The sequence below is a fragment of the Brassica rapa genome, chromosome A08, assembly GCF_000309985.2.
Source record: "Brassica rapa cultivar Chiifu-401-42 chromosome A08, CAAS_Brap_v3.01, whole genome shotgun sequence".
In the NCBI taxonomy this organism is placed as follows: domain Eukaryota; kingdom Viridiplantae; phylum Streptophyta; class Magnoliopsida; order Brassicales; family Brassicaceae; genus Brassica; species Brassica rapa.
In genome coordinates, this window is record NC_024802.2 from 7,694,268 (window position 1) to 7,720,386 (window position 26,119).

Genomic DNA, 26,119 nt, shown 5'->3' on the forward strand with positions numbered 1-26,119 from the left:
TAAAATAAACAAAGTGAGAATCTCCTTCATTTTTTCTAATTTTTACAGACTGAATACAAAACATTTTAAAATTTTATTTAGTTATACTATAGAACTGATATTTTCTTAGCATAATTTATATTTCTATGTTATTTATTTTAGTATATTGTGGGATTTGATAAGTAAATAGATTATAATAATACTATATTATTAATTATAAAATCAATCGTTGAATTAATTTAAAAATATTTTAAAATTTTATTAAGATTTTGTTAGATTTTTGGGAAAATTTGGATAAATGCACTTCAATAAAAATATAATTTGAAAAATACACTTTTGTTTATAGTTTTTGAAAAATACACTTATCTATATATAAATTTACCAAATTTCCCAATCTTAATATTTATCAATTCCTATTAAACAATTTTTAAAAAAATTATTTTAAAAGAAAATCGCTAGAGAATAGGGAATATCTTTTTAATATACTTTTTAACAGGGAATATCTTTTCAAGACTAGTCTCGTCTTCTTCTCGTATCCATTCAATTTCTGAAATTTATTTCTTTTCTCTCTAGTTTTACAGATTCTTCCTCTCATCTCAAGAGGTTTGTTGATTCATCAATCAGATTTCAATTTCTAATTTTGCTTACACGGTGGTTTTTCAAACGTCGAAAAAGTGTTGCGATGCTCAAATCTTCTCTCACGCCTAAAGTTGAAAAGAAGCTCAATAGAAGGTGTGATTTGGCGTCTACTTTTGATGTTCAGTCTATAAATCAACATGAGTTTCAGGTTACTGATGGGTCAAGAAATTACTTGGTTGATCTTCAACAAATGACTTGCACATGTAATGTGTTTAATGTTGACAAGATCCCTTGTAAGCATGCTGCTAAGGCTGCAACAAGTCGAGACTTTAACCCTGGGTTATTTATGCATCAGTACTACTCAAAGGCAAACATTGGTGCTGCATATTCAGAGAGTATAAGACCCATAGATGAGTTGCTGGAAGCAAGCGAAATACCTCCACATGTTGTGGCTTATAAATGGTTTCCTCCAGATTTAAAAGAGGTGCTGGAAGACCTGTGAAAAGAAGATATGAATGCTTTGGAGAACAAGCAACAGCTAAAAAAAAAGCACGAAAACAAGCTTGCTCAAGATGTCATCGTTCAGGACACAATCATGTCAGTTGCGACTTTGGAATTTGAAGTTTGTTCTGTTCTAGACGTTTGTTCTAGACATTTTTTCTGCAATGTTTGGTTTTGGTTACTCTAGGTTTTGGTAATTGTCTTAGTTTTTATTTTGTAATAAGGTTGATTATTTTCACAACATTTGTTATGTTTTCCATTTGTTCTACACCTTTTGAAGAATTCTGCTTCTGTTCAAGTTCCACGCAAGTGTCGTTTATGTGTTAGATGGACTCTGAAATTGCAGAGCACAAAATCTGTAAATGCTCGTTCTAGTTTCATACTCTTATCTGATTGATCCCATGAGAGAACTCTTTAGCTCCAACTTTTTGTTTTGTATTTCTTTAGCTCCTACTTTGTCCAAGACCGTTTGTCTCTGCTACACTTGTTACCCTTTAAAGAAGTTAAAAACATAGATTTGGTAGAAACTAGACAGTAGTAGTCAAAAAGACAGCACGGTGGTGTAGTTAAACTATAACCTAAGAGATTGTTACACTTATAACTGAAACTCTCCCGCCATAGAGAAGATAAACGCATAACCCCTGGCTCATTAACGAGAGTGGTGTGGAGTCTTTTGTTAAAGACGACTACACGGGAGAGGCCGCATGTTGGAAGAAACAGAGCAAGGCTACTCGGCACAAGAAGGAGATGCTTACCTATGAGTGAAAGGAGGCATTATCCGGTTGTAGAGACAACCGAAGAAGACGTGGAGAAGATTCACGCACAACAACACAAGACTTCAAGGAGGTGTGAAAACAATCATGTGAATATTGGAGTTTATAAATGTTGTAACAATCAGGGACTACAATGTCATGTTGACACAGGATAAGTCCTGCAATATTTAGTATTGTTACTATTGTGACTAGTACTAGTCTCTCAACTGCAAGAACCTCATAAACGTGGAACTTTTGTGTTAAGTGACTAGGAAGTAACTGAGGAGCAATGGCGGAATGATATGATAGAACTTGAATTTTGAATGATGAGACTGCTCATTTGTTAATGTATTTTTCCTACTTAACCTGTTCCATCAGAAGATATCATCAATTGCTACATTCGACAAAGGCAGATCGTCCTCCTTTTCCATCTCCACTCCCGGTTCAAACTCTGTCAATTTAACATCCGCAAGTTTCATCCTCCCATCATGATACCATGTCAAACCAACGAACACAAAATTTCAATATAACTAAATAAAAGATAGTAGGAGACAAACGTGATTTGCTTTTTCTTTTAACAACGTGACTTGTTTATATAAGTTGAAGAAAATAAAATAAAAGGAAATCTGTATAAACTTCATGACAAAGTCAAAACAAATCATAATTTACATATTTATCTTTGTTATTATAAATGATAAAATAACATGTTTATCTTAAACAAAATAATTTTGATATTATTTTATTAATTTCGAATTTATATACTAATTTCGAATTTATATATTAATTTCGAATTTATATATTAATTTCGAATTTATATCTTAATTTTTGAAATATCTTGGGTAAAAAAGTCAATTCATAATTAAAGAAGTGTATTTTTCAAAAAGTAAAATATAAAATGCAATTTTCAAATTTCAAATCTAAAATAGGGTATTTTGCAAATTATCCCTAGATTTTTTTCAACATATTTTGTTATAAGTGAAAATAAAATTTAAATTTACAGTTAAATTTATTTATTAATATCTATATAATTTATAAGATTTTTTAGAAATGTTATGTATTAAATAGATTAACTTAAATAATCAAATAGATGTAATTGATGAAATAGACCTAGTATGAATTTTTATTGTATTTCTTTTAATAAATAAGATATAGAATATAATTATAAAATTTGAAAAATAGCATACACTTTTATTTTATTTTTTTTTATAATAAAATCTTATTTAAATTAATGTATAATAGTATATATTATTAATTACAAAATTAATCAATGATATTAATTTAAATAAAATATTTTAAATTTTTAGAAAGATTTTGTCAGATTTTTTCTGAATATTTTGTTATAACTAAAAATAAAATTTAAATTTACAGTTAAAATTGATTTGTTATTAATATCTTTATATATTTAATAGATTAATGTAAATAATTAAATAAGTGCAATTAATGAAATAAATTTTATAAGGCTAGTATGATTTTTTTATGGTAGATAAAAGGGAAATTTGAACCAATAACCAACAAAAAAATTATATTTCACTAACTAACCATTTCTTTCCATCTCTCCTTCTTTTTCTTCCTATCTCTCTCTACTCTCTTACTACAAAACTAATATTTCTTCCAATATAGTTATTCAACAAATTAACCCTAGATAAAAGTGGTACTTCTTTTTTAATAGAGAAGATATAAAAAGAAGAAGAAAGTAGGAAAGTGGGAGGCTGCGTTCGGTTCATTGAACACTCCTTACCATAAGCAATATCTCAGCTTCGGGTTTAGGTTCGGTAGTAGTCGACTTTTGTGCGGATAAGAACGCCTCTTCGTTCTTGTTTCTACACGCGCATGTCTTTCTCCTTTCCTCTGTTTCTACAACTCTCTCTCGCTCTCTCTCTCTCTCTCCTTCGGTTTCTCTCACTAAAACTGGCGATCGAAGAGAATCAACAAGCTAGTGTAAGAGAAATCATGGTAATAATAATAGTAGTCCATAAATAGAAAGGTTTCAGTTTATTTCCTCAAATGGGCTCTCTTCAATTTGGGTATAAATGCCCTGTTTCATCTTTACTTTAGAGATCGTTTCAAATTCCATCAAGTGCTCTCATTTTATCAGCTCTGATAATCTTATTTTCCCCAAATTGGTTCTTTCTCATAACTTCGAATCTTTTCACCCAAATTGATTATGTATTTGTACTCTCTTCCAATAAGAATATTTTCTGGTATATTTGATTCTGATCCTCGTGAGATTATTTTTGATAACAGGGAGCTGAGGAAGAAAACAGCAAGAGTTGGCCTCCATGGCTTAAACCTCTGCTTCAAGAGAAGTTCTTTGTACAATGCAAATTACACGCATATTCACACAAGAGTGAGTGTAATATGTACTGTTTAGATTGTACCAATGGTCCTCTCTGTTCTTTCTGCCTCTCTTTCCACAAGGATCATCACGCCATTCAGGTTCCTATATTTTTACTTTCTTTGAAACCATAAAGTTTATATGGTTTTTTTACTGAGAGAGAAAGAGAAACCCAGATCATCGTTGGTGATTCTGACCTTTGTATGTTGATTAAACTTACAGATAAGGAGATCATCATATCACGATGTGATAAGAGTATCGGAGATTCAGAAATTTCTGGACATAACAGGAGTTCAGACATATGTGATTAACAGTGCTAAGGTTGTCTTCTTGAACGAGAGACCTCAGCCTCGACCAGGCAAAGGTGTTGTCAACACCTGCCAAGTCTGTTACCGCAGCCTCGTCGATTCCTTCAGATTCTGCTCTCTTGGTTGCAAGGTATAACGGGAAAAAAAAAGTTTTATGTTTATTTTCTCGAGAAAGTGAACAAAATACAGTGAAAATGGGTGAAAACACACAGTCAAAAGAGATAAAAATTGTATTCAAACTGAAATTTGAAATAATTTGTATTTATAATTCAAAAATGACTTAAAAATAATGTTAATTATATATAATTTAAAAATTAATACGATTGAAGAAAAAATTATTTAGTGATTTAAAATATATATTATTATTTTCTCATGAAAAATGGGGGAAACAAAAGAGTTGACTACTTTGAGCTTAAAAAGTATATACTCAAACATCGACTATTCACCAAATAGGTAATCTAACTCCTTTTTTTTAAGATCAAGCTAACTACTATTTATAGTTGATAAAAAATAGCCGGGAAGGTCTTAGTCTAGTGGCTAGGAGAGTGTCTTAACCACCTTGGCATTAGGAGACTATCGGGCCACACAAAAAAATTGATAAAAAATAAAGGGTTTATTTAGTGAATAACCTGAAAAAAGATAAATTAGAATTTTAGGGAGAAAGAAGAGAGATACGGAGAGAAAAGAGAAGAGAATGTGAGATTTTAGTCAGGTAGTGAATTTTGATTTTTTTTTTTAGCTAGTGGGTGCAATTTCTCAAAGATAAACGTCTTTTATTCTTTTTTTTTGAGCAACTAAAAAACGTCTTTTATTCTTTAATCAATAATTGATGGGAATTGAGAAAAGGGATTTTCGTGTTGGGTGGGCGAGAAAATGTGGGGGCAATCATAGCAACTCCAAGAAATTGTGAAGTTTGAAAAAATTAGATAAAAGCACTTGGGTTGAATATTCCAAGTCAATTAAAAGCTTCGACCTTAAGCAATCTCTCAATTGAAAGGTCTTTTCATTTGCATACGTTTTTCATGGCTTTCAACATATTTACAACTTGTTTATAGAAGATATTTTATAAGATAACTCTAATTTTTACATTCCCGATAAATTTATTTTATCTTTTTTTTTACTAGATCTCTGGAACTTCGAAGAATTTCGACAAAAAAAGAAAGGATTGGACAAACAATCTTTCAGATTCTGATGATTCGTATAGCAGTACTACCACCAGTAACGGGAGGCTCAAGAAGAACACTGACATGATTAATAACAATAGTTTCACGCCATCAACACCGCCTCTATCGGCCGTAAATGGCCGAATTGTAAAACGAAGGAAGGGAATTCCGCATCGTGCTCCTTTTGGAGGACTAATCATAGAATACTAATAAGATGGTAATGTATAGTCTGAATGCTAATAACAATCACCAGTAGTTTGTGGGGTATGTGCGTGTGTATATATATACGTATAGTGGTGTAGAGGAATGTATAAAGTAAAGCTTAACATGATAGTGTGAAATAGTAGATATGAAAGTGTAAAAAAGTGGGAAAGATAACAGAATGAAGCATGAGTGTTAGGAAATACATTCGCCTGTACATTTTGGGTTGAAAGGGTAATATGTAAATAATACTGTTTGTGGATCAAAATAATAGTAATAAAAGTGTTTGTCCAAAAAAAAAAATAGTAATAAAAGTATGTGATACAATGCAAATGTGAATGAAATAAAGGCATTTTTAACATTCGATGTACTTGTTTCTTGTATTTTTGTTCATAGTATCTCATTTATTTGTTTCTAAAATTATGATATCAATTTGTATCTTTTTTTTTTTTTTGTGAAACTCAATTTGTATCTTCTTAAAAGACAAAGTGTATGCATAGCCAAATGATTCATTGAAGAGACCCAAGAATAAAAAGAGAGTAACTTCACTTGATCCTCTTTGTTTTTTTTCCACCATGGAATCGTCTTCCTAGTTTTAAAAGTTGCCATTATTAAAAATATCTGATTTTTAGTAATATAATATCTGATTTTTTGACATTTGAAGAAAAGAAATACAGTATAACAGTTCAATAAATTCAGTTAATACTTTTGAACTTTATAATTTCTTATTGTTAGGCAATGATCATTCTGTTTTATATTAAGTGTAATAAGAAAATTTTGTTATAGGATTTCAATTCAATTTTTGTCACTAATTTATCTCTTTAATTTTAAATGAGTTAGAAAAAAAATTTAATAATTAAATAAAAGATAAAAGAAATACTAACATTTAACTATTTTTATAATTGATGTGCAAGTCACCTAGAACAACATCTAATTTAAACACACAGAGAATATCTTTGTAAAGAATTTTTTTATATAACATATATTTTAATAAAACGGAAAGTTGTTCCAGATTTTGAAACTTGAGTGTTAATCTTTCTTTGTTGAAGTTTTACATTTTTTTTTGCTACACATTTTTTGAAGCTTGAGTGATGATACCAAAAACTTTTATATTTTAAAATTACAATCAGGGTTTGCAGTACCAGAAACCATTCAACAACAACAAACATAAATAAACTATGGAATATCTTCTTATCCGAATCCTACACCACAAATTCAAGAAAGCAAAATGAAATCAATATTTGATCAAGTTCTTGAGTGACAACGGAAATTGGTTGTAAAATTCAATGGGAAGATAGATCATGTATACACCAATTTGAATGATAAGTTTGAAGCCCTCAACACCTATGGAAAAAAAGTTGGAAAACTCAGGTGGTTCAGACTAGTGAAATTGTGAGGAGACATGAAGCAACAATTAAAAGAAAAAGTAAGTCTGGACAGAAGCACCACGTGAGTGTCATCATAGATGATGAATTCTGGCCCGTAGTGAAACATGGGAAGCTCCAATAAGGGGACCATCAAGTCGAAAGTTTCATGTCGTTTGGCAGCACGCACTGGTCTCGTTTGACACCATCAGAGGAGCACTGATCGACACCCTTGAAGAATATGTGGTTCTTGTCAGATGGCAAGCATCGATCAACACTACGCAGACGTCGATCAACACCCTATTGCCTTACCGTATACAATTAGCATTGATCGACACCGACTTTATGTTGATCGACACCCATCTTAGACAGCAGCAAGACCAACGGTTGACATCAATCAACAACCAAATTTTGATTAACGTTATCCAGAGTATGATGCCCCAGAGCCTATTATCACTCAGCAGGCTACTAGGGGACATATTTCTATTGGGAAAAGAAAAATAAGATCAAAGTTCCTGAACATCTAAGGAGACAGACAACATATAAAAAGATAGATAATTCTACCAAAAGGGTACTAAGGATCCCAGAAGATGAACCAGTCTATGAGGTTTACTACACCTATAGGCTCTGGATGTTTTTCATAGAGAGGAGAGAGAAAAAAAAGGACATCAAGGGTATGTTCCATCAGTTTAGCGACAAGATGATGCAAAGGATTACACTGACGAAGCAAAGTGACACTGGAAAGTTCGTAGTTCTATGCATGGTTGAAGGTCGCAGCTATCAGAATGCAGTATGCAATATGGGTTCTTCAGTAAGCATTATGCCTATGATGATGGCTAATTAGCTAAGTTTTAAGATATAACCTTTTGGTGATTCATTCACTTTTGTGGATTAAGGTGGATTCATGAGGAATTATCAGAAATCTTCAAATGAAAATTGGCAATGCCTTAGTTCCGGTGAATTTTCATGTTATGGATATTAGATAGACTTGAATTCTTCCTTACTGCTTGGGTGAGCCTTTATGGCTAATGTAGAGCTGTCTGTGAAATGCAGACGAATAAGTTGTGTCTGACACTCATAGATAAGAATGAATTATATGATCATGTTCGAGTGATAAAAGGGCACATGTCCTACATTGAGTTGGGTGATGATCCATGATTTGCGGTGACAGTTTATTCTGACTATGGTCGTGAGGATGAAGATAACGATAAATTGGCGATCGACACTCAGCCAGCATCGGTTGACACTCAACCAGCATCGGTCGACTCTATCGCGATTCCAAAATTTCAAGAACTTTGCAGAGCTAACAACGGAAAAAATAGATGGACACAAACAAACTGTTCATTAAGAATAAGAAAAAAGAATGGAAAAAGATTCAGAGAAGAGAGAGGAAAGAGATCAGAGAAGACTAACCGTGTGTTCAAATACTTTCTTGAGTAAGAGTAAATGTGTTCAGTGAAAAATGTAGTCTGCACTTTTATTGCAGAAATGAGATCAGTAGAGAGGTATATCAAATGCTATTAGTTGAGTTCTGGGCTGGATGGTATAGTTGCTAACCTAGAGATTAGTACAAGGAAGTGCCTCATTGATTCGATGTGGCTTGCAACAGTGTAGAGGTGAAAGTAGTAGTTTTAAATATATGTGAATTGCTTTGATTTTCAAACCAATTTCCCATGAATGTTCTATGTTTTGCTGAGGGCAAGAAAATGATAAGTCTGGGAGAGTTGTTGATATACTATAGATTTTACTAGTTTTTAGCCATTGTGTAAGTTCTTTTTAGAGTCTATTATATGTGTTTGAAGTCTATTTTAGAATCTATTATATGCTTTTGGAGTCTACTTTAGAGTATGTTCAGGTACATGTATGTTTGGAGCATTATGGAGATTAAAATTGAAGAAAACCGTTGCTAATCAAAGAAGTCAGAATAAAGATATAGGAGTGTCGATTGATACTATCCTTAGTGGCGTTAGACACCCACGCGAGATAGACAGACTTTATTTCCATAAATTGGGCTTGGTTCAAAAGTTTCCACAAATTACAAGATTATCCCTGGCCGATTTTATACCTAGTATTTATAGTTTTAAGCCATTGTTTAGGCTAAGATATTTTAGAAGACATATTTATTTAGAAGCTTTATAGTTTGGAGAGAAGATCAAGACTCTTTCAGAGCTTTGCATTTGAATTCCACTATCTCTTACTTTATATATTTATGCAGTTCTAGTTTATCTTTATGTCTTGCTTAATTATATCTGAGTAATAACCTTGTTAGATTTAGAGTTTATTGGGGATTTGTTGATTATTGAAGCATAGAACTGCTAGGGTGATTTAATTGGACCTTTACATAATTGATTTAATTGATTGTGTTCTTGAGTAGCTAACTTGAACCCTAACTTAGGATAATTGACGACCGCGAGAGTGGGTTCAATTTCTGAAACTAATTTTGCTGAATTAGGTTGTTAAGCGCATGTGAGATCTGGTTTAATTACTTAGTAAAGATATTTATCTGAGGTTAATGTTTGCATAAATAAGTATCGATCGACACTCTGTTGTATTGATCGACACTCGTTCCTTATTTTCATGCGAGAGATGGAATATAAGATTTAAACATCTGATTATACTTGCAGATATAGATGGATATCTTATTATTGCATTCGAGTTTGGGCGGTACCTATTGTTGAGATGAGGTAATAAAGATTGGATACATTGATGGAGGAAGAGTGTTGAGGTTGGGCTGTACAAAAAGGACAGATAGTAACTTTGGAGTTTTATCACAGTAACTTTGGTTTTACCATTTTTGGATAAAGGTAACTAAGTTAAAGCTTGGGAAGTTACCTTGCATCCCCTTGGTGAGTGAAGCACGCCCAAGGAGTAGTCTGGATAAAGAAAGAGCAGTCTGGATAAGGTCTGGTCACAGCTGGAAAGTCAAGCTACTTTACAGCATGTCCAAGCATGTGAAGTCTCTCAGCCAAGTATTTCAAACCAGAGTGGCCAGCATTGACTTCACATGCTTTGAGTCCCATTTCGAAATCCATTGTATTACTCTCTATATATTGTAATCAGACTGAAATAATAAAGACAATGGAGTTTGAGCCTTTCTCTCTCTATTCTCTCTCTATTCTCAAAATATTTTTTCTTAATCTTGCTTTAAACACACTCTAAAACACAAAAGTGTATATAGTGAATATATACGAGACAAATATTTATATTTCGAGTCTGCACTTATATTTTATAACAGCTTGATATATTAGATTTAAACACTAACCTGTTAATATAGTTTGCCGGTGATATTTTTTCATAATTTTAATTCTTAGATATGTATACGGAGTGAAACTAATTTTTATAGATGTTTATTTTTTTTTTAATTGACACTTATGTAATTCACTGAATTCATAAAAGATGTTAAAAAAGAAACTTAACTCATATCAATTAAACAAAGACAAGAACGAAAGCACAATTCTGCATATGTAGAAAATGAAATCACTTATGGAGAGTCAATAGTAAACAAATCGAGAGCAGAAAACTTAATCTCCTTTCGTCATTATACAATCGATGTTGCCTATTTGGTTTTGATGATTTGTGTAAGCTGCAAAACTTAATTTTCTTTTGTGCATATGAAGTCTTAAAATTAACTAAAATGAGATGTAATATGTTAACTCTTCAACAACGATGATATTTAAGAGACCAACATTTGTATTCATCATTTCATAATCGATAAAAATTGTAGTATTGCAAAATGTTAAAATCATTTCATAAATAAACATTATTATAAAAACTCATCCCGCGCATGCACGCAAGTTATCATCTAGTTTATTATTATGGTGGGCCTCTTATTGTCATTTTTTGCCCATCCCATCGCTCAAACGGCATTATCTGCAGATGATGTAATCTTTGGCCGTTGGATTCTCCCAAACTTGTTAGAAACGTGACACTTTAAAATCCACCCTATAAATTATTTCATTATTATTATTAGTTTTTAGTATACTCCCTCCGGTTTTTAATATATAATGTTTTAGAGAATTTTTAATGTTTTAATATGTAAGATGTTTTCATTTTCTTATGTAACTTTTGACTTTATTGAAAACTGTGTAGTCAATAATATTTTATTTTTTGTTTTTAATTGGTTGGATAATTTTTAGTTAATACTTTAATTATATTTTTAAGATAAAAAGTATCTATCTTAGTAGTTGTGCATATGTCTAAAACATCATACATTAAAAACGGAGGGAATACTATTATTACTATTTTAAGTACTATAAAATAAGAAAATAACTATTCTCGAACAAGCATATGTCATAATGCTAACAAAGCAGCCAAACCCACTCACACCACGTAAATTGTTTGTCCGATTGTCCAACAATAATTAAATGTAATAAGATATAAGAAAAATGTGATAGCTTGTTCGATTATGGTGTTTAAATTAGGAATGGGCACGGAGCGAATAAACAACTCACCCCAAAGTAGACCATCGACGTTCGTTTCAATCCTAACAAATACTGTTCTTTCCACAAACGAAAAGGGTATTCAACTGAGGAATGTCGAACTGTTCTCTGAAACAAAGACGAAAACAAGGAAAACAGTGAAAATTCGAAAAGGAGGAAGCACCAGTAACCCGAAACGGAAAGAAAAAAGTTACCTCCAATAAAAGAAGTAGAGAAACTGAAGAAGAGGTACCGAGCTCGCCTCCACCTGTGCCCAAAAAGAAAGTCAACATGATCACCTGAGGAACTGAGCATGATATCCCCAATCTAGTTCCCAACAAGCCCAAAGTTAAATCACAAAGCGAACAAACAGCATGCATCACCATCACAGTAACAGTCCAAAATCCTGGAGACCCTGACAAAACCCCGGTCCATCGATCCAGCAAGTTGGAAGTGGAACAACGCTTTGACCTAGCGACACAAACATAACAAGCGCAAAAAATTCTCAAATTACGAGGACTTCTAGAAAATCCAATCATTCAAAAACATAAAAATCAAAAGAAATACAGCCTGAGATCGTTCAATCACAACCTAAATCACAACCTATCTGGGGGACAAAGGCACTACCAACCAATACAGATGAAGAAATGGTATTCCCCAGCAATGAAAAAGAATAAGCTCTAAAGGCGAATCGTCTTCATCTACGGAGAAGTTTTGTAACTCAGTCAATTCCATCAAAGCCTACCAATGAAGAGCCAAAAATAACATCAAAATCCGAGAACCTCTCTCCGGTCCTGACCATGAAATAGCGTTCGATGAAAAAAAACTGTCGATCTAGATAAACCGCAAGACGACACTCTAGTCATACGACCCGATGTCGGGGGGATGCGAGCTCTTTTGGGTTATGATCAACACCGGTAGTTCCGCTGACGTCGATTTCTATGATGCCTACAAAAGAATGGGATTTACAAAGACTCTCCTCAAACAGGAACAGACCTCACTAATTGGCTTCGTCGTAGAAACAACATATTCCCACAGATCGATCGAACTCGCATTAACCGCTGGAGACGTCAGAAAGATCGTCAAACTTATCATGATAGACCGTCCCGCTCCATTCAACACCATACTCGAGAGATCTTGGTTGTACAATATGAAAGAAGTGTCATCGGACTTACCACCAATGCCTAAAATTTCCAACCCAAGAGGAATTGAAACTATACGAGGAAGCCAGAAAAGCTCAAGAACCTGTTACCTCGCAAGCTTCAAAGACATCAAATCTCCGTCGAAGTAAAACATCATGTCAAAACACAAGAAAAACGTATGATTTTTCGTACACGAACAAAAGAACACACGACCCCACAAAGGAGGAAAAATAACTACGATAAGACTTGATCCCTTAACGAGGGTACGTAGGCAGTTTGAATTTGAGCCTAGTCACCCTCCCCAATAAAAATCTTACAGAGACTTTGAGAGCCTCAGGGAGCACTAAGACTGCTCGATAAGAAAAGAGCCCGCGGCAGCTCGGAATAAGCTCAAATCGCTGACTCCTCCGTCTTTTTGGATTCAGTTTCAACAACAGAATCAAGAGGTTTCTTATCATTTGTAACCCCCGAGTTTACCCTACTCGGGATAGACCAACTTTTATAGTAAAACAAAACTTTGGAATTTCTTTCCAAATCAATTTCTGATCTAACAAAACGATTAACCGTCGATCCGAGACCCTGATCAAGTCATCGGACGCAGTCGATCCGAAAAGAACGCGGCTGAAAGCATCAGCAAATATCTATTAAATTCCAATTCTACATCGATGCAGTATTTACTGGCTCGATCCAAGGCCTTAAAGATAGCATGCTCAAAATCGAAATTGAAACAAACGGCCTGTACAGACAGCCAGAACCATCAAAATAACAAAAGAACCATCAGCTCTTGATTTATTATAATAGGGAAAATAATAACTTCCAAAGAAAGCAAAAACAAAACGAGAAACTTCAATCAAAAATAAGGGAAAGGAGGATCTTCTTCTAAGTCCGTCTGTCAGCTCCAAACTCGCCATCCTCTCGCTGACCATCCAACTGCCCCGAATCGCCGCCTGGATCATTCACTTCAGGAGGAATCTTCGTGAAAAATTCATCCGGTGAATCCTCCAAAATATGAGGAAGATCTAACTTCCCTACCAAAATATTGGATATGTGAGACACTCGAGCTCATCACCGAGCTCGACCTCTTTAACTCAAAGACGGGACAACTCGTCCGAAGCCTGCCAGTTGTAATTCATAATCTCCTTGAGAAGGTTGATGTTCGCCATAACCTCTCGAAGCTGAGTCTCACAGTTAGAAGTGATCTTCTTCCTCTCCCATTTATCTTTCAAAGATATCAAGACGTCCAAGTAGCCGTCAGCTAAAATCTTCTTGGGCTCGTAAGTTGCACGACAGAGATCATCAGCATACTCGATTGCAAAGGACTCGATCTGCGCCTCCAGCGAGGTAACCAGCTCATGCGCCGACTTCCTCTCGTTCCCAACTACCCAAAGTCATGTCTCAAGAGAGGCATCCTGATTTCCAAGTTTCTCGGCAGCAGCTAGTTGAGAAGCATTGGCCCGTTCTCGATCATGGGCTACCTCCAAGCTAAGTTTCAATTATCAAACGACTTTCTTGATCTCATAGAGTTCGTTAGAACGAGAAATATCCTTCAAGCGTTTCTCCAAAGTTGCGGGAAATTCGTTGTTAGCCTCCATGTCCTGAAACTAGGAAACGAATAATAAGGGCAAACGATTTAAAAATCTAGGATTATGAAAACCAACTGTCATACATTAGCATTAGCGACAACCATCTTCACATAAGCGTCACGTTCCGTCATGTTCCGCAACGAAGGGAGCGGGCACCCAGCTTGTTTGAAGTGTCGGACCAGATGAACAACACTATCTGGATCTTCAGTAATAGGGCAATCCTTAGCATGGTAAAATTGCCAATGAAATGGCTTTGCAATAGGACCGTCGTTTGAAGAATTAGAATTATGATCAGCCCCAGCCGTCTTGGCCTTCTTCGGAGTACTATCTCGCCTTTCGGAACTAGTCGGACTGTTCAAGTTCACACGCGGAATCGTTTCTTTCTATCAAGGCCTTTCCTTATCTATGTTAGCTGATGCCCGAGGGAGCCATGTCTCCTCCCGTAGAACCTCCATGAGTGCATAGCTCACATTGTCCGAATGGATTCTCTCCGATCCAGCAGCTCTGATCCTGTTTTGGATCCTCTCTGATTCTCAAGAGCTCGTCCTCCTTGACGACATTGTCGAACTAAAAATTGAGGATGATCAAGAAGGAGCAAAACAAAGTAAGGAAATACAGAGAACAACAAGAGTTTATAAAGCCTAAGTCGCAAAAGGATCTTCTCCCCAAAAAGAAAAACAACAAAATCTCAGAGATCTAGTCGAACAAGTTATCATAAAAGATCTGTGATTATCACACAAAAAAAAGATCAAGCAGATTTCAAACAGAGAGGCACGAATAATGAGATCCTGAAAAATTGTAATCCCGATAAAAATCGTCTAATACCTCATAAAATCAAAAATAATCATGTCTGACTTGCAAATCCAGTGAAAAAAGAAAAATAAGCAACATAGCTAACAAGAACTAGATTCTTCGTCAGCAATCGATGGGCTAACATGGTCACGAGTCACGGAGTCCTCTAAAATCTGGGGAAGATTGAAGTCGGAAAGAGACCAATCAGGAACAACAGATAATTCAAAGACAGACTCGTATTCTTTCTCCATATCCTTTAAGCGACCAAGCTCTTCCTCCACATTCAACCCTATGTCCTTAATATTTCCCAGTAGGTCGATGTTCACGACTACCTCTTGAATTTGGATTTCTTTGCTGGGTTCTTTCTTCTTTCTCTCCCATATATCCTTCAAAGATGTCAGAATTTCCTTGTAGCTGTCAGCGACCTCGCGACGAGCGTCCCGAGAAGCCCGATGGTTTATCCCGGTCTCGTCGAGCCTAAAGCTCCGCGTTCTTAGTAGTTAAAGCAGTGACCTCATTCTCGAAGAATCCCCTTTTGAACCGAGCCCTCTTACATTCTAAACAAATCAACCGGAAGAAATATTAAGAGCAAAAATGAACTCAAAAGAGAAATTAGAGGGAGAAAGTTTCGATTTTACGTTTTGGGCTAGCTATGTAAGAGAAAGAGAGAGGCGGAGAGAAAAAAACAAAGGGGTTCCGCAAAAGAGAGACTCGGTAACACCGGTCACTGGTCTCGCCGTTAATTTCCTCGAGAGTATCTTTGAAATCGCCTTTGGTGTCACGTTCGGAGAGAGAGAAGAGTCGGAGAGTCGATTTAGGGTTTGTCGAAGTTTGGGGTTTTTTTGTTTTTATTGTTCTTTATTTTTTGTCCCTTTTACTTTTTAATAATTAAATTTAATAGGTAAAAGTAGTAATTATATTTTATTTGATTAAGGGTGATTAATCAAAGACTAACTTTGACTTTTACACAAATATTATAGAGAATTTATCTAAAAAAGAACAAAAAACATTACAATGTTGTCCCTTTAGAATCATTTTTGAGATTATTCTCCACTTAGAATAAATATTAACGTGTTTGACAAAAAAAAGAATAAATATTAACGTTAACCCCATTTTAACCCTCTAATTATTATTTTTTTTAACTCTTGAGAGGATTTTACTATGAGTTCAAACCACCACTATCTTACATCGAAATAGGAACATAACCCCAGAAAACAGAGACCAAAACAGAGCACGAAACTCTATTGAAAGAAGACCTTCCTTGCCTCACACGCACCCAACTAGCTAGACCTTCAAAAACTCACATCCCGACTTTATCAGCTTCAAATATTTCCTCCAGCAAGCGAGGATTTTCCTTTAGCCACATAGGACTGCAACCACCTCTCTCTCGTCGCACTTGTTGCAATAGCTTGTGCACACTTATTTGCATGTGATGGAACAACCCGAAAGTTCCAAACCTGAAAAACACTCACTGCCTTCCTCAGCTCTGAACTCTGGTATCTGAGAGCTGGCCAATCCTTCTGGCGCAAGACCGCTCCAACCAAATCAGCGAAATCTGTTTCAAAGATGACTCTCTCCACATGACGACTCCACATTGATTCTATGGCCCACATCAAAGACAAAAATTTTGCATCCAGATAAGAATCTACTTTGACAAAAGCCCTTCTACTATGGAGTAATGTCTCTCCCCTGCAGTTCCGTAGGACCCAAGACGCTCCCAGAAGCTTCTTCTGTTTTGACCATTTCACTCCGACATTACATTTCATGTTGCCAGTGGTTGGGGCCTCCAACTTACTTCTAGACAGTTCCTCAATATTACCGGACTCTACTTCTTCCTCCATGGCTTTCTGGGCTATTGTATAATACCGGTTTAAATTAGATAACCAATACGGTTTAGTTTCCTTTTGCTTAAACCGTGTATATATATACACTTGATTGTAACTAACTTTGGTCAATCAATTCATTTGATTCTTTCATTCAATATGGTATCAGAGCTGAGATCTTCACTCTCATGGTGATTATGTGCTTTCGATCATCATGAGTCTCTCTTGTTCTCAGATTCTTCTTCAGATCATCAGTGATTTGATTCTTCTCGAGCTGGAACTTATCGCTTTCGTCTACTTCCTCTTGGTTCTTCTTTCCGCGTTCTGAATCAAGAATCCTCGATCTTTGGCGTCGATTCTTCACTTGGATTGAGCTCTCATCTTCATCTCTCATCTTCATCTCTCGTCTTCATCTTCGTCCCTATGAATCCTCTTCCCACTTCGGACGCTACTTTTTTGGATCATTACGAGAATCCCTACTATCTTCATAGCTCCGATCATGCTGGTCTCATCTTGGTCTCCGATCGCCTCTCTTCTGGTGCGGAGTTCCATTCCTGGCGTCGCTCGGTGCGTATGGCTCTTAACGTCCGTAACAAACTCGGTTTTATCGATGGTACGATTCCTAAACCTCCAGATAGTCATAGGGATGCTGGTTCTTGGTCTCACTGTAACGATATGGTAGCTACATGGCTTATGAACTCTGTATCAAAGAAGATAGGTCAAAGTCTCTTGTTCATGACGACTGCTGAATCGATCTGGAAAAATATAATCTCGCGATTCAAACAAGAAGATGCTCCGCGGGTTTATGAGATTGAACAGCAATTGAGTCGACTGCAACAAGGTTCAATGGACATTAGCACCTATTATACTGCATTGGTCACGTTATGGGAAGAATACAAGAACTATGTTGATTTTCCAGTTTGCACTTGTGGCCGTTGTGAATGCAATGCAGCGGTTTTATGGGAGAATCTTCAGCTACGAAGCCGTGTGACTAAGTTCTTGATGGGTCTCAATGAAGCATATGAGCCTACTCGTCGCCACATCCTAATGCTCAAGCCGATTCCTTCCATTGAAGATGTTTTCAATCTTGTCATTCAGGATGAAAGGCAGAAATCTATCAAGCCATCAACACCGGCTACTGCTGTCTTCCAAAGCTCAGGCCCTTCTGAACCTGTCTCTGTTACTGCTCCTCCATCAGAGAATCCGGTTATAGCTGCTACTCAATCTACTGGTGGCTTTCGCCCAAAGTCAAGACCTCTTTGTACCTATTGTGGTCAACTCGGTCATGTGGTTGCTAAGTGTTTCAAACTCCATGGATATCCTCCTGGTCATCGCAACAACAGATCTTCTGCTCCACCATCCGGATTCATCCCACGAGGACAGAACAACTATCAACAACCACGACCTCAGTTTCAGAACTTCACACCTCAGCAACAACAATATGCTAATCAGAATGTTGCGGCGAATGTTCTTCCTGAGCAGTCTGGTCAGTCCTCAGGACAAATGGACAGGAACCAACTTCAATCTCTAATTCAACAACTCCAGGCTTTTATGCCACCTACTATCAACGCTGTGACAACTCAACAATCGACGGTGAATGTAAATGGATACATGGATCCTCAATCTTCAGCTGGTAATGTCTCTTTTACACCTCATTCTTCATTCCCAAATGTAACCATTTCATTTCCCTCGACTAGCCTTCGTTTTGATAACAATATCCTCACCTTTCAACACCAATGTCTTTCCTCTCTTTCAAACACAATGCCTAATGGTGCTTGGATAATTGACAGTGGGGCAACTACGCATGTGTGCTCAGATTTGTCACTGTTTACTCAGACTTCTCCTGTAACTGGTGTTACAGTCTCTCTCCCTAATGGCATTAGGGAATCAATATCTCATATTGGAACTGTACAATTGTCAAAATCTCTCACCTTGCATAATGTTTTACATGTTCCATCTTTCCGGTTCAATCTTATTAGTGTCTGTACACTTTTGCGTGACAATCATTCTTCTGCTCACTTTTATCCTGATCATTGCTTGCTACAGGAGTCTACTCAGGGCTTGATGATTGGTAGAGGACGTTTATTGCGCAATCTTTATGTTCTTGAACCTGCTGTTGAGTCTTCTCTGGAATTCTGTGGATCCTTGCAAGTAGATGGGAACCTATGGCATCAACGCCTTGGCCATCCATCAACTTCCAAGTTAAAGTCTCTTACTGGTACATTGCCTATCACCACGTCTAGTTTACATAAGTCTGAAGTTTGTCCTGTTTGTCCATTAGCTAAACAAAAGAGATTACCGTTTGTATCAAATAACAACATGTCAAAATCTGCTTTTGATTTGGTTCACTTGGATGTATGGGGTCCTTTTGGTATTGAGTCAATAGAAGGTTACAAATATTTTCTTACTTTAGTTGACGATTGTACACGAGCTACTTGGGTTTATATGATGAAAAATAAATCAGAAGTTTTAACAGTCTTTCCAATCTTTGTTCAGCATGTTAAAACACAATATAACACTGATATTAAGGTAATTCGTAGTGATAATGCCCCTGAACTTGCCTTCACTAATCTCATTCAGAAACATGGCATCTTTCATCAATACTCATGTGCTTATACTCCACAACAAAACTCTGTTGTGGAGAGAAAGCATCAGCATATTCTCAATGTGGCAAGAGCCTTGTTATTTCAATCTAACATTCCGCTTGTGTACTGGAGTGATTGCATCTGCACTGCTGTCTTTCTTATTAATCGTACTCCATCTGCTCTGTTAAATGATAAAACACCTTATGAGCAACTGCAAAAGAGAGTTCCTGATTACTTGTTTCTTAAAACGTTTGGCTGCTTATGCTATGCATCTACTTTGCTTAAAGATAGGAACAAATTCTCTGCTAGAGCTGATAAATGTGTTTTCTTGGGTTATCCGAGTGGTTATAAAGGAAATAAAGTGTTACATCTCGATTCCAATAAGATCTCTGTTACACGAAACATTGTTTTTCATGAAAATACATTTCCATTTCTTGATACATCTTTCTCTGTTTCACCTTCTCTGAACATCTTTGATAGAACTATCTTGCCTGCTCCTATTCCTGTTGTTCTTGACTCGGTAGTTCCAAAACCTGTAGTTCCTAATGCCACAAATATACATAGAGAGACTGTTCCAGTTACTACAGGACAAGGACGACTACTCGGTGACAGACCTAAGTGTCATACAAGAGCCCCTGGTTACTTATCTCAGTACCATTGCGCTCTTGCTCAGAGTAACTTTGCTCTAACACCTTCATCTTCTTTACCATCATCTTCGATTTCATATCCTCTTTCTTCTGTTCTCGCATATGATAACTTCAATCCCTTTATAAGTCATATGTGCTTTCCTATTCTCTTGAGACAGAACCAACATCTTTTAAGCAGGCCATGTTATCTCCAAATTTTCGAAAAGCCACGGTTGATGAGTTGCAGGCTATGGAGGCAAATGGAACTTGGACAGTTGAATCTTTACCTCCTGGTAAGAATGTGGTTGGTTGCAAATGGGTATATACCATTAAGTACAATGCAGACGGCACCATAGAACGATATAAAGCTCGTTTGGTAGCTAAAGGTTTCACACAACAAGAGGGTGTCGACTTCACTGATACGTTCTCACCTGTGGCTAAACTAGCTAGTGTGAAACTTCTTCTTGGTCTTGCTGCTATACAAGGATGGAGCATGTCTCAAATGGACGTCTCTAATGCGTTTTTGCATAGTGATCTTGATGAGGAAATCTTTATGAGCATTCCTCAGGGTTATGTACCCGCTTCTGGCATTCTTCCCCCCTAATCCAGTCTGTCGACTTCACAAGTCACTATATGGGTTGAAGCAAGCTTCACGCCAGTGGTATCACTGTCTCTCATCAGTTTTTTTGGCAGCTGGTTATACTCAATCTCCGGCGGACAACACACTGTTTGTTAAGCAGAATGGTTCCATTTTCACTGCGGCTCTTGTCTATGTCGACGACATTATGATCGTTGGCAACAATGATGAAAAGGTTGCGTCTCTGAAGAAGACTCTGAGCTCTGGATTCAAGATTAAAGATCTTGGACAACTTCGTTTCTTCCTTGGATTGGAGATTGCAAGATCATCTGAAGGCATCTCTATCTCTCAACGGAAATACGCATTGAGTCTTCTATCAGATGCTGGTCTTCTTGCTTGTAAGCCAAGTTCTGTTCCTATGGATCCTCTGGTAAAGTTAAGTAAAGATTCTGGTACTCTGCTTCAAGACCCTACCAGCTATCGCGCTTTGATTGGACGTCTTCTATACCTCACAATCACTCGTCCGGATATCACTTTTGCGGTACATTGTCTGAGCCAATTCATGCAATCTCCTACTGATGTTCATCTTGAAGCAGCTCACAAGATACTACGCTACATTAAGAACAATCCCGGGCAAGGACTTTTCTACTCTGCTTCTTCACGGTTATGCCTAAATGCGTTTTCAGATGCTAACTGGGGAACCTGTCCTGATAGTAGACGTTCACTCACGGGCTATTGTGTCTACCTTGGCAACTCCTTGATAACCTGGAAATCGAAGAAACAGGATGTCGTGAGCCGTAGTAGTACTGAAGCTGAGTATCGGAGCATGGCACATGCTACTTGTGAGCTCATCTGGTTACAGCAGCTTCTCACGAGTCTTCACATCAAGGTTTCAACAAATGCGAAGCTCTTCTGTGACAATAAGTCTGCAATGTATATAGCCACTAATCCGGTCTTTCATGAGCGAACTAAACATGTGGAGATAGATTGTCACACAGTTCGTGATCAGGTCAAGAAAGGCTTCATCACATTGATGCATGTTCCTAGTGCTGATCAACATGCAGACATCATGACGAAGCCTCTACACTCTGGACCGTTTCATTCTATTCTTAACAGGATGTCCATCTCAAGTCTCTTCCTTCCGCCTTCACCTTCAGTTTCAGAGACTTGACCGGGGCATATTGTATAATACCGGTTTAAATTAGATAACCAATACGGTTTAGTTTCCTTTTGCTTAAACCGTGTATATATATACACTTGATTGTAACTAACTTTGGTCAATCAATTCATTCGATTCTTTCATTCAATATAGGCCTCGAACCAATGGTTAGTATCCTGCCAAACCTTCGCTACTGTGTCTGCTACCGGGAACTCCGTACCCTCAAGCAAAAAAACATTTCTGTTTTTCCATGGAATCCAAAGTATGGGAACAGACAGATGATTTCTTCAGGGGTTTTAGAACCTCTTTGAGGGAACATGAGGTAATTGAAATTTTCATACAGAGATATGTTTTCAAAACCACGAATGGGAAGTTTGACTGCGCCCACACATGCCGAGCCGCTGGACAGGAGAAAAGAACATGATTAATAGATTCACCTTCCATCCCACACCTTTGACACCGTAGGTCTATCTTCAAACCTCTTGGTAACAGTCCATCATTCACAGAGAGTGCGTTTGATAATGCTTTCCACATGAATATCTTGATCTTTGGGGCATTACCTTCCACATTTTTTGAAACAGTCCGTGAAGGGACGGTGGCGCTAGGCATTACGCACGTCTGAGCATTCTAGCTGACATGCTAACCAATAACCTGATTTTACCGTTTAGCCTCCCCAGTGAGTGTGAACCCACTCGTTGACATCCTTTTCATCAACCACTGGTTTTTGTTTCAGGATGCCTTCAATATAGTGATTGTTCCCTTAAGGTAGTAAGGCTTTAAAGATGATGTTTTGGAATTGAAAAATGGTTCTCTGATTCAGGTCAGGATGGGATTGGATTGTGAGTTGGCAGTTTCAGTGTTCAGATTAGGTATGCTAGTGGAACCCATGGGCAGAACAAAGGCATTCAGAAGTTTTGGCATGAACAAAACAAGAGATTGGTGCATCCAGACACAAGCAAGAGTAATAACAAGAGCACAACATGAGATTTATTTGATTGTTTATATTTTCGTATGGTTTATCTTTGGACAATTTATCAGTTCATATTTGAGTTAAGTTATATAAGAAGTGATCTCAAATATTGGTTTTATGATACTCTTTGGTATCCTTTTGGTTTGTATGATCTTATGGGAAAAAAGTAGACGTATTTGGATTATATATTGTTATGGGATAGTAATCTCCATGTTCAAAGCAACTGGTCGTATCAGTATATAGAACCAGTTGCTTTGAAAGTGTAAAGAAGTCAAAACATTAAGCTTTTCAATGCAAGAATGTGTCATCGCCAGATCTTTTAGGTCATTGTTAGAGTGAATATCAATCAATTGTAGTCCATGATCCATTGGTCTTTGCAGATCCTAATATCCCAAGATTATTGATGCAATATCGATGAGGTTTTATCTGCTGTCATCACAGTAACATCAAAAGCTCGTAGAATTTAGTCTCATGTCCACTTTAGAAACTTTACAAGCAAAAGATTCTCAAATTGTTCTTGGTGTTATACTCTGTTAAAAACCATGAATAATTATGCTTAAAAGCTAATGCGCGATTTAACAATTGGAGTAGCTAAAAAATAAAAAGACTACATGTGTGTGATTTAACAATAGGAGTAGCTAAAAATGAAAAGACTACATGTTCATTCTCAACTTCTTTTTCTGATGATTAATAATACCACATAAGATGATACATTTTCAACTTCTTGTTATTCTGAGATTGACAATAGAAATGAAGAGCTAAGGAAGAAAAAAGGAAAACATCTAGAAAGAAGAAAGAAATTGTCTATTTTTTTGCAAAATAATTTAAAAGGAAATAAAGAGATTTAAAAGATTTACGTTTCCAGCTATATTTTCGGATATTAATTGCAAATTATATTAGAAATCACATTCTACCTGACTTAGATAATAGATGAAAGCGTAGAAATCATATATAGCAAGAAGTAGATGAAAGTTTCTATGAAAGAATATAATTTCTGAAAATGTAGATAGATGTTTAATGTTTAGGCGTTCTCATCTGCTATATTTGAGAATATATAAGGAATGGAGGATTCAGTATTCTACATTAGTAGATGAATATATATGGTATTCTAAGTCTTGTAGATTATTGTATTTTCGGTGGATTCTCAATTCTAATTCATTGTAGATGGTAGAAAAGGTATACTAACACTTTTTGACCAATTTCAAAATTGTTTTTTCTAAAATAGTTTCATCAGAAAAATATTTTTCCTAAATGCACATACATCTTTTTTTTGTCAACAAATGCACATACATCTTAATATTTTATATTTTTCCATATTTTTCTGTTTTCTCAATATATTGATATGAATTATTATATGAATGTAAAATGTCCAAAAATGGTAAAAATTGATTTTGTTCTAAAGAGATAATAGGTGAGTTTAGTTATCTCTTTTTACCAAAATTTCCATTATTATACTATAGGGACAAAGTAAGGTTGGTTTTGTATCAAGAGAACAAAAATATGACCAATTTCCCTAAAAAGAATTATAGTTTTAAAATAAATTTCTTAAGCATAAACTCTAAAATATATACACTCCCCCAACAACTTCCAAGACCACCCATATCCTCAGAATAAAACGCCGCCAAGAACAAAACTCAAGAATGGCACCCCTGTTTATCATTGTCCAAAACTTCCCGTAGCCAAAAAGGGCCTCTACTCGCCACATACGATTGGTATCTCATCTCCACAGTGTATTACGGCTATGTTTAGTATGTGTTTTTACGGAGGTTTTTCTTGGTTTTGGTTTTAGTTTTATCTTGATTGTTTTAGTTGTTCACTTTTCGTTTTTAAGTAATGTAATTCTCAGAGTTAAAAGAAAAACTGTTAAATATATACCCCAAATTTCAAATCATAAGACATAAATTCTGAACTTCAAAGAAATTTTGAATTAATATGTTAAAGTTTCGTAAGTTTTTAAATTAATATGTTACCCCCAAAAAGTTTTTGAAAGAAAGAAATTTGAGGTTGATGAGCGTAAAAGAGTATTTCTTTCTATGTTTTACGGCTGAGAGACGGTTTAAAGTTTAAAGATTAAAAAATAAAGTTTAAAGTTTAAAGTTTAATGTTTAAGGTTCAAGATCTCGAAAGTGTATGCCATTCTACGTTGGGCCGAATGTTTACGCTAGTAACATGCTAAGACCCGTAGTATTACAACAAAGGTTACTTGGGCCAGCACATTTTTTGACCAAACTGACCAAGAGAAAACACGTACAGGTCTGTTGATCACGCCACGTATACTCAACCGCTATGACGCAGCATCAAACCTCAGTATTAAAACTTTGATTTCACAGCCAAACAAAGTTGAACGCAAAACTCCCCAAAGAGGCAAGCTGAATCTCAGAGATGTCGTCCGCGCAAATGGACCCACACGACAAAATGAGATCACGCGACCTCAGTAAAGTCGCAAGAGGCCAGCAGGCGCCAAGACCAACGCACGCTCCCGGCACGGTGTCGCCTCCACCCCAGAACGAGGCCACGTTTCGAGCTAAGAGAGGAGAAGATGGTGGAGAAGAGACTGATTCGGCGAGGGATGAACTGTTTCAGGTGACTAAAGAAACGCGACATTGCTTCAATCGGTATATGCAATACCATAGGTAAGTTTTAAAATTATCTATAACTAAATTAAATGACTAAGATTAATATGTTAAAAAATATTTACCTTTAAATACATAGGTGTCTTGAGGGTAAAGGAAGAGATGCGAATGATTGTAACAGTTTGAGAGATTACGTACGTACGATGTGCCCTGAAACACTGGTGAGCAAATATCTTTGATATAGTTTCTTAAATTATACTTTTGTTTTGTAATATTTTTTTTTCTTTCTTCTTAAAACGTAAGGTTGAGAAATGGGAGGAACAGAGAAAGGCTGGGACACTGCCATCGTCAACTTGAGGATTAGGTTACAACATGTAAGCGTCTTTGTTATAACAAGAGACTAGGTAGTAACCCGCTCTTTGCGCGGGATACGATATCTATATTAATGTTGAAATTATATATTATGATTATGTATAACATAATATATACTTTAATCATAGTTAGGTATAATTAAAGTTATGATTATTATCAGGGGCGAAGCCAGAGTATTTTTACAATGGGTGCGGTAATATCACTACAAGAAAACGTAACTTTAACGAGGAAAAATAATCCTCGTAAAAAAACGTTGATTTTGCGAGGAAAGTACGTTGAAAAAGAAAAGCATCGTTATTTCGTCGTAAGGTAACGAC

The 26,119-nt window shown here is 36.1% G+C and overlaps 2 protein-coding genes across 4 annotated transcripts; both read left to right on the top strand.

Moving 5' to 3' along the window:
- The first annotated feature begins 3,516 nt into the window (after positions 1-3,516).
- Positions 3,517-6,179, top strand: LOC103833655. 2 transcript variants are annotated; one of them, XM_009109730.3, is made up of 4 exons: positions 3,517-3,764; positions 4,056-4,247; positions 4,369-4,584; positions 5,579-6,179. In XM_009109730.3, exons 1-4 carry the CDS (start codon positions 3,642-3,644, stop codon positions 5,825-5,827), a joined length of 780 nt encoding a protein of 259 aa, XP_009107978.1. In that variant the 5' UTR covers positions 3,517-3,641; the 3' UTR covers positions 5,828-6,179. The 2 variants fall into 2 exon arrangements, with proteins under 2 accessions (XP_009107978.1, XP_009107979.1); XM_009109731.3 differs by having other exon boundaries at positions 3,616-3,749.
- Positions 6,180-25,194: 19,015 nt separating this feature from the next.
- On the top strand, positions 25,195-26,119 carry LOC103833659 (putative cytochrome c oxidase subunit 6b-like). 2 transcript variants are annotated; one of them, XM_033276404.1, is made up of 4 exons: positions 25,195-25,490; positions 25,570-25,651; positions 25,734-25,804; positions 25,963-26,119. In XM_033276404.1, exons 1-3 carry the CDS (start codon positions 25,240-25,242, stop codon positions 25,785-25,787), a joined length of 387 nt encoding a protein of 128 aa, XP_033132295.1. In that variant the 5' UTR covers positions 25,195-25,239; the 3' UTR covers positions 25,788-25,804; positions 25,963-26,119. The 2 variants fall into 2 exon arrangements, with proteins under 2 accessions (XP_033132295.1, XP_009107983.1); XM_009109735.3 differs by lacking the exon at positions 25,963-26,119 and having other exon boundaries at positions 25,734-25,927.